This window comes from Lithobates pipiens, unplaced genomic scaffold, assembly GCF_037356315.1.
Source record: "Lithobates pipiens isolate NorthernLeopardFrog02 unplaced genomic scaffold, aLitPip1_a1.2 Scaffold_19, whole genome shotgun sequence".
NCBI classification, from domain to species: Eukaryota; Metazoa; Chordata; class Amphibia; order Anura; family Ranidae; genus Lithobates; species Lithobates pipiens.
The window spans coordinates 1455773-1465592 of NW_027507764.1; the positions used below are offsets into that span (position 1 = coordinate 1455773).

Consider the following 9820-nt stretch of genomic DNA (forward strand, 5'->3'; position numbering starts at 1 on the left):
GTCAAGTACACCCCCCATCCTTCCCTCCGATGTCAAGTACACCCCCCATCCTTCCCTCCGATGTCAAGTACACCCCCCATCCTTCCCTCCGCTGTCAAGTACACCCCCCATCCTTCCCTCCGATGTCAAGTACACCCCCCATCCTTCCCTCCGATGTCAAGTACACCCCCCATCCTTCCCTCCGATGTCTGCACCCACCGATTCTTCCCTATGATGTCCGTACCCTCCCATCCTTCCCTCCAATGTCCGTACACCCCCATCCTTCCCTCTGATGTCCGTACCCCTCCCATTCTTTCCTATGATGTCCTCATCAAGTATCCTTGTTTCCTTATGAAGTCCATCTCCTCTGATCCTTCCAAGGTCACAACCATAGCTCCCCTCCTCTGTAACGGAGGTCAAAAAAGTCCCAACAGAAGCTCCGGGCCCCATTCCAGAGCCGTTTGAGTAACGGCCAGAGCCGCTGCCCCCAAGGAGGCAGACAGACCCCACACTGCTAATTTCACCAAGGTATTCTGGGAGTGCAAGGACACAATGTCTGATTCTGGAGGATTCTGCTGACGAAGCATGGAATCTGGACGTTGCTGCGAGGCCGAGATCTGCAGGGAGCGGAACGAGGCGGCTGAAATGCTGAAACATGCCAGAAAAGACTATTAGACAAAAGAGTGTAACTGTGTATACTGCCCCCCTGTGGTCACACACAGTACTGTATAAACCTTCTATAACACTGCCCCCTGTGGTCACACACAGTACTGTATACATCTTCTAAATCACTGCTCCCTGTAGTCATACACAGTACTACAATGTAGACCGCCAATGATACTGCCATCCTATGGTTATACAGCACAGATGTTAACACCACTGCTGGCCACACCCATTCATTATTAGACTCCACGCACTCCATGTCACATACCTCTTGAGTCTCTGGAGTGAGGCCTGGTCTCTCCACTTCACATGGTGGGTGTTTCTGGAAGAAGGCGTGGGTCCGGGAGATGAGGGTCTCATAGGGGAAGTGAGGGGGGATGTTGGAAAGAAGCTGATGGATGGAGGGCATGTCACAATCACATTGTAATATCTCCTCCTCCCTCATCAATACCATCTGAGGGATCAGAATATAGATCATATGACCAACTATACTCTTCTAATACAAGCCTTCTCTATACAAAAGTGATATCTCACTACACTCCACAGCTCTGCCTCCCACCACACCCCTCAACAGCCCTGCCTTCCATCCCAAACCTTCCATCACACACCCTCCTGAACTCCACACCATACATCTACATCTTCCACCATACCTCTCCCTATCTGTTCCTCCTACCATGCCTTTTCTCCACCTTCCATCCCACCCCCTCTCAAAAATCTGCATCACGCCTCTGTACCATCTCCGCCTCCCACCAGACTCCTTTCCATCTCCCCACCACACATCTACCTCATGTCTTCTTCCCACCACACCCCCTACCCAACAGCTATGCCTTCCACCGTACCCCCTTCCCAACAGCTACGCCTTCCACCGTACCCCCTTCCCAACAGCTACGCCTTCCACCATGCCCCCTTTCCAACATCTACGCCTTCCACCGTACCCCCTTCCCAACATCTACGCCTTCCCAACATCTACGCCTTCCACCGTGCCCCCTTCCCAACATCTACGCCTTCCCAACAGCTACACCTTCCACCGTACCCCCTTCCCAACAGCTAAGCCTTCCACCGTACCCCCTTGCCAACAGCTATGCCTTCCACCGTGCCGCCTTGCCAACAGCTACGCCTTCCACCGTACCCCCTTCCCAACATCTACACCTTCCACTGTACCCCCTTCCCAACATCTACGCCTTCCCAACATCTACGCCTTCCACCGTACCCCCTTCCCAACATCTACACCTTCCACTGTAGCCCTCCCACCACTCTCCCTCTCTATCTCACCTCTTACCATCCCTGCCTTCTATCTCACCCCCTCCCCAAACATCTAAATCTCTCTTCCCCATCTGCCCCTCCCACCACACCCCCTCTCCATCTCTCACCATCTAGACTATCCATCCCACCCTCTCCCAAACATCTACATCTCCCATCACACATTTGGATCATATGTGCCTCCATTCGCATCCCCTCACCATACATCCACCGCATGTCTACTTCCTACTGCACCCTTTCCTCAACATCTACATCACCCGCACCACCCCCTACTCATCTCCTCCTTCCACCCCCCTTTCTCCCAACCACCACCACATCTCTATTTCTCACAACACCCCTGCCTTCAATACCACCCCCTCTCTAACATCTTTGCCTCCCACCACCCCCTCCTCCTCCTCAACACCCCTGCCTCCCATTATCCAACACATGTAGCAGCTGCCAAGCAAAGAATGTCCCTCTTCCAATCATGAAAGAGAATCCCCAACTTAAAGCCACAGCATACAGGTTTACCAGTGACCCACCTCCCAGCATTCGTCCAATCACAACACATACGGTACCTGTGCCGCGCAGTAGACGGGCATCAGCGGGTGGGAGGCCAAAAAGAAATCGTATAGTCGAAGAACTTGCTGAAAGTCGCTGAGAACGTGTCCGTACCATGTGATGAGCCAACTCAGGGCAAAGATACAGCCCACCTCCGACCTGAGAGAGAGCGACACGTGTGTATTAATAGGCAGCGGGAGAAGATACGGCCCACCTCTGACCTGAGAGAGAGAGAGCGACACGTGTGTATTAATAGGCAGCGGGAGAAGATACGGCCCACCTCCGACCCGAGAGAGCGCGACACGTGTGTATTAATAGGCAGCGGGAGAAGATACGGCCCACCTCCGACCTGAGAGAGAGTGACACGTGTGTATTAATAGGCAGCGGGAGAAGATACGGCCCACCTCCGACCTGAGAGAGAGTGACACGTGTGTATTAATAGGCAGCGGGAGAAGATACGGCCCACCTCTGACCTGAGAGAGAGAGAGCGACACGTGTGTATTAATAGGCAGCGGGAGAAGATACGGCCCACCTCCGACCCGAGAGAGCGCGACACGTGTGTATTAATAGGCAGCGGGAGAAGATACGGCCCACCTCCGACCTGAGAGAGAGTGACACGTGTGTATTAATAGGCAGCGGGAGAAGATACGGCCCACCTCCGACCTGAGAGAGAGTGACACGTGTATTAATAGGCAGCGGGAGAAGATACGGCCCACCTCCGACCCAAGAGAGCGACACGTGTCTATTAATAGGCAGCGGGAGAAGATATAGTCCACCTCCGACCTGAGAGAGAGCGACACGTCTGTGTTAATAGGCAGCGGGAGAAGATACAGCCTACCTCCGACCCGAGAGAGAGCGACACGTGTCTATTAATAGGCAGTGGGAGAGGATACGGCCCACCTCTGACCCGAGAGAGCGACACGTGTGTATTAATAGGCAGCGGGAGAAGATACAGCCCACCTCCAACCTGAGAGAGAGCGACACGTGTGTATTAATAGGCAGCGGGAGAAGATACAGCCCACCTCCGACCCGATAGAGAGAGCGACACGTGTGTATTAATAGGCAGCGGGAGAAGATACAGCCCACCTCCGACCCGAGAGAGAGCGACACGTGTGTATTAATAGGCAGCGGGAGAAGATACAGCCCACCTCCGACCTGAGAGAGAGCGACACGTGTGTATTAATAGGCAGCGGGAGAAGATACGGCCCACCTCCGACCCGAGAGAGCGACACGTGTGTATTAATAGGCAGCAGGAGAAGATACGGCCCACCTCTGACCCGAGAGAGAGAGCGACACGTGTGTATTAATAGGCAGCGGGAGAAGATACGGCCCGCCTCCGACCCGAGAGAGCGACACGTGTGTATTAATAGGCAGCAGGAGAAGATACGGCCCACCTCTGACCCGAGAGAGAGAGCGACACGTGTGTATTAATAGGCAGCGGGAGAAGATGCGGCCCACCTCCGACCCGAGAGAGTGACACGTGTGTATTAATAGGCAGCAGGAGAAGATACGGCCGACCTCCGACCCGAGAGAGAGTGACACGTGTGTATTAATAGGCAGCAGGAGAAGATACGGCCGACCTCCGACCCGAGAGAGAGAGAATGACACGTGTGTATTAATAGGCAGCAGGAGAAGATACGGCCGACCTCCGACCCGAGAGAGAGTGACACGTGTGTATTAATAGGCAGCGGGAGAAGATACGGCCGACCTCCGACCCGAGAGAGAGTGACACGTGTGTATTAATAGGCAGCGGGAGAAGATACGGCCCACCTCCGACCCGAGAGAGAGAGCGACACATGTGTATTAATAGGCAGCAGGAGAAGATACGGCCGACCTCCGACCCGAGAGAGTGACACGTGTGTATTAATAGGCAGCGGGAGAAGATACGGCCCACCTCCGACCCGAGAGAGTGACACGTGTGTATTAATAGGCAGCGGGAGAAGATACGGCCCACCTCCGACTCGAGAGAGAGAGAGAGCGAGAGCGCAACACGTGTGTATTAATAGGCAGCGGGAGAAGATACGGCCCGCCTCCGACCCGAGAGAGCGACACGTGTGTATTAATAGGCAGCAGGAGAAGATACGGCCCACCTCTGACCCGAGAGAGAGAGAGAGCGCGACACGTGTGTATTAATAGGCAGCGGGAGAAGATACGGCCAACCTCCGACCTGAGAGAGAGCGACACGTGTGTATCAATAGGCAGCGGAAGAAGATACGGCCCACCTCCGACCCGAGAGAGAGCGACACGTCTGTAATAATAGGCAGCAGGAGAAGATATGGCCGACATGGGATTGGTGGTTGAGATGCTTTTACTGAGACACATACCGGAGGAGGAAGTCATGGAGTCCAGCGCTCTCACACTGCACAAGAGGCATCAAATAGCTCAGGACATGGCGTGTCCGATCCATCGTTGGGTCCATGAAGTCTCTGCAGGTGGAGAGAAAAGTCAGGGAGAACTCCGAATCATAGTACATACCCCACTATACTCAGACAATGCATGTTCCCAACTCATCTCCTCATCACCTACCCCATCCCAGAGCCACACCGCAACTTCCCAGCACCCCACTGTTATCACCTACCCCATCCCAGAGGCACATTGCAACTTGTACCCTCTTCACTAGATTCTTCCCAGCACCCCACTGTTATCACCTGACCCTTCCCAGGACCCCTCCATGACTCGTCCCCTCCTCACCTGACCCTTCCCAGGACCCCTCCATGACTCGTCCCCTCCTCACCTGACCCTTCCCAGGACCCCTCCATGACTCGTCCCCTCCTCACCTGACCCTTCCCAGGACCCCTCCATGACTCGTCCCCTCCTCACCTGACCCTTCCCAGGACCCCACCAGGACTCGTCCCCTCCTGACCCTTCCCAGGAACCCACCAGGACTCGTCCCCTCCTCACCTGACCCTTCCCAGGAACCCACCAGGACTCTTCCCCTCCTCACCCTTCCCAGGGCCCCACCATGACTCGTCCCCTCCTCACCTGACCCTTCCCAGGGCTCCACCAGGACTCGTCCCCTCCTCACCTGACCCTTCCCAGGGCTCCACCATGACTCGTCCCCTCCTCACCTGACCCTTCCCAGGACCCCTCCATGACTCATCCCCTCCTCACCTGACCCTTCCCAGGACCCCTCCATGACTCGTCCCCTCCTCACCTGACCCTTCCCAGGACCCCTCCATGACTCGTCCCCTCCTCACCTGACCCTTCCCAGGAACCCACCATGACTCGTCCCCTCCTCACCTGACCCTTCCCAGGAACCCACCATGACTCGTCCCCTCCTCACCTGACCCTTCCCAGGAACCCACCATGACTCGTCCCCTCCTGACCCTTCCCAGGACCCCTCCATGACTCGTCCCCTCCTCACCTGACCCTTCCCAGGGCCCCACCATGACTCGTCCCCTCCTCACCTGACCCTTCCCAGGGCTCCACCAGGACTCGTCCCCTCCTCACCTGACCCTTCCCAGGGCTCCACCATGACTCGTCCCCTCCTCACCTGACCCTTCCCAGGACCCCTCCATGACTCGTCCCCTCCTCACCTGACCCTTCCCAGGACCCCTCCATGACTCGTCCCCTCCTCACCTGACCCTTCCCAGGACCCCTCCATGACTCGTCCCCTCCTCACCTGACCCTTCCCAGGACCCCTCCATGACTCGTCCCCTCCTCACCTGACCCTTCCCAGGACCCCTCCATGACTCGTCCCCTCCTCACCTGACCCTTCCCAGGACCCCTCCATGACTCGTCCCCTCCTCACCTGACCCTTCCCAGGAACCCACCATGACTCGTCCCCTCCTGACCCTTCCCAGGACCCCTCCATGACTCGTCCCCTCCTCACCTGACCCTTCCCAGGACCCCTCCATGACTCGTCCCCTCCTCACCTGACCCTTCCCAGGACCCCTCCATAACTCGTCCCCTCCTCACCCTTCCCAGGACCCCACCATGACTCTTCCCCCCCCCCCCCCTCACCCTTCCCAGGACCCCACCATGACTCTTTCCCCCCCCCCCTCACCCTTCCCAGGACCCCACCATGACTCGTCCCCTCCTCACCTGACCCCTCCATTACCCCTTCTCTCCTCACTTGCCCATCCCCTCATAGAACACACTAAACAGTAATGGCGGAGGGAACCTACCGCAGGTGGTGGGTGGAGAGAGTCTGGAGCATGGCGGTTGCCATCCGCACGCCGGCAGTAAGGAGCAGGGTGACGGCGATATCGTGGTAGCCCTGGTAATAGTGGAGTTCTGGGTTGTTGCGTAGAACATAAAGGATCATGTCAGTCAGCTGCCCCTGTAAGACCGAGCGCTCGCCCTCCGCCATCCCTGAAGAGGGGGAAGGGAGACGACTAAATGTCAGCAGAACACACAAAACCCCGCCCACTCCACCAGTGACATCACAGAGAGAAGGACCAACCCAGGAAATCAAACCTTTTGGAAACCTCCTAAGTGAACGCCGTACGTCCATCTCCACCTGGTTATAGTCCCGGTGATTGGCGCGGAGGGCGGGGCCTGTAAAACAATAATCACACCAGATCCCATGATCATTACTAAGTGGGTTCGTTAAAGGTGTGTTCTATTTGGGGGAGGAGTCAGGGAACAGCTTGTGTAGTGGTAGAGGTCGGGGCCCAGTCTGTCTACAGGGGGAGGGGGTCAGGATTCAGCATGTCGGGGGGGGGGGGGGGGACCCAGCATGTCTATGGTGGGGGGGGGGGGGGGGGGGGTGAATCAGGACAAAGGACAGACCTGGTTTGGGTGGCAGGCAGAAGACGTTGATATTGAGCAGTTTAGGCCACACCTTCCTGCGGATCTCCTGACCGAGCAATCCGCCGTCACTCACTGCCACTTCCCGGAGGGTGTCCATGTCTATGGGGTCAGAGGTCAATGCTTTGTGTATTCGGAGAGCCTTCTGCTTCTTCTCTGGGAGAGCCGGCTCTGCGGAGACAGAACCAGGAGTGTCCAATTCAAACCCAACACACCCCCGACACCCTCCTTATATCCCCCCCCGACACACTCCTTATATACCCCCTCCTAGACACCCCGACCCTCCTTATATACCCTCCACGACCCTCATTCCCCCCCCGACACCCTGCTTATATCACCCGACCCTCCTTATATCCCCCCAGACACCCCAACCCTCCTTATATCACCCCGACCCTCCTTATATCACCCCCACACACCCCGACCCTCCTTATATCCCCCCCCAGACACCCCGACCCTCCTTAAATCCCCCCCCCCCCCCGACACCCCCCTCATATCACCCCCCAGACACCCCGACCCTCATTATATCCCCCCCAGGCACCCCGACCCTCCTTATATCCCCCCCCAGACACCCCAACCCTCCTTATATCACCCTGACCCTCCTTATATCACCCCCCAGACACCCCGACCCTCCTTATATCCCCCCCAGACACCCCAACCCTCCTTATACCCCCCCCCCCACACCCTGACCCTCCTTATATCACCCCCACACACCATGACCCTCCTTATACGCAAGCCCCCCGACCCTCCTTATATCCCCCCAGACACCCTCCTTATATCCCACCCAGACACCCTCCTTATATCCCCCCAAACACCTTGATCCTCCTTATATCCCCCCCAGACACCCCGACCCTCATATCCCCCCCAGACATCCTCCATAAATCACCTCCAGATACAGACACCCTCCTTATATCCCCCCAAAAACCACGACCTTCCTTATATCCCCCTCAAGACACCCTCCTTATATCCCCCCCAAGACACCCTCCTTATATCCCCCCCCAAGACACCCTCCTTATATCCCCCCCCCCCCAAGACACCCTCCTTATATCCCCCCCCCCCCCAAGACACCCTCCTTATATCCCCCCCCCCCCAAGACACCCTCCTTATATCCCCCCCCCCCCCAAGACACCCTCCTTATATCCCCCCCCCCCCCCCAAGACACCCTCCTTATATCCCCCCCCCCCCCCCCCCCAAGACACCCTCCTTATATCCCCCCAAGACACCCTCCTTATATCCCCCCGGACACCCAACACCCTCCTTATATCCCCCCCCCAGACACCCCGACCTTCCTTATATATCCCCCCAGACACCCCGACCCTCCTTATATCCTCCCCAGGCACCCCGACCCTCCTTATATCCTCCCCAGGCACCCTGACCTTCCTTATATCCCTCCACACACCCCGACCCTTATTAAATATAAAATAAAAATGGTAAATTGCCCCCCTCCTCCCATGCGTCATACATCAGATCACGGGCAGTCAGAGCCCCGCCTCCTCTGCACCTCCAATGTGGGGACCTGTAAAGCATTTTAAAGTGTTGCCTATAGATAGTAAGATTTACGCCGTTTGTTGCCGATACACTGATGTTCGCAATTTTAACCACTTCAGCCCCAGAATGTTTTACCCCCTTCATGACCTGGCCATTTTTTGTGATACGGCACTGCATTACGTTACCTGACAATTACAGTCGGGCGACGCTGCACACAAACAGAACTTTCTTTTGGTGGGATTTGATCACCTCAGAGGTTTTTGTTTTTTGCGCTATAAACAAAAAAAAAAAAAAAAGAAGAAGGATGAATGTGGCCAAGTACAGAGATATCCTGGAAGAAAACCTTCTCCAGGACCACAGACTGGGCCGAAGGTTTACCTTCCAACAAGACAATGACCCTCAGCACACAGCTAATATAACGAAGGAGCGGCTTCACAACTCCGTGACTGTTCTTGTATAGTGCAGCTAGAGCCCGGACTTAAACCCAATTGGGCATCTCTGGAGAGACCTAAAAATGGCCGTCCACCAACGTTTACCATCCAACCTGACAGAACTGGAGAGGATCTGCGAGGAGGAACGGCCGAGGATCCCCAAATCCGGGTGTGAGAAACTTGCTGCATCTTTCCCAAAAAGACTCATCATGGCCGTATTACATCACAAGGGGCTTCTACTAAATACCGAGCAAAGGGTCCGAATACTGAGGGCCGGTGATATTTCTGTAGCGCTGGTATTTTTAATACCAATGCTAGTGTATTTTTCTAAATTTAGGTTGTGTGAAGCTGTAGTTTGGCTCAGGCTAATTATTTAAAAGTTCTGGTTCCTGTACCAGTTCAGCTGAGTTGCGCTGGTTTCCACTTGGCCGTGGGTGTCGCTGTCACCACCGGTAAGTGTAGAAAACGCAACAGGCTGGATGCATTGGATACCATCTTTGCTCGGAGATGGTTCAGTGGGAGTGGTTCACTTGCTGTGCATTCTGGGTGGGGGTATTTAAGGTACTGACGCCATTGGGTGGGGTCTCTTTTCCGGGGTTCACTATCCCGACCTCATGGCCCCCCTGGCCTGGGGTGCGTGCTGCCTGTTCCTGCGTCTTGGGACCAGCTGGTGTGAGGCTTCGCAACTGAAATGGTAGGCCCGGAAAGTA

General features: G+C 55.9%; 1 protein-coding gene across 1 annotated transcript; it reads right to left on the reverse strand.

The window, feature by feature from the left end:
* Positions 1-250: 250 nt before the first annotated feature.
* Positions 251-9321, reverse strand: LOC143997890 (TBC1 domain family member 20-like). Its single transcript, XM_077493716.1, is given in 9 exon segments — positions 251-627; positions 911-939; positions 941-1096; positions 2460-2601; positions 4767-4868; positions 6570-6756; positions 6862-6942; positions 7177-7422; positions 9234-9321. Coding segments are annotated over 9 exon segments (1263 nt in total). The 3' UTR covers positions 251-395.
* Positions 9322-9820: the final 499 nt, after the last annotated feature.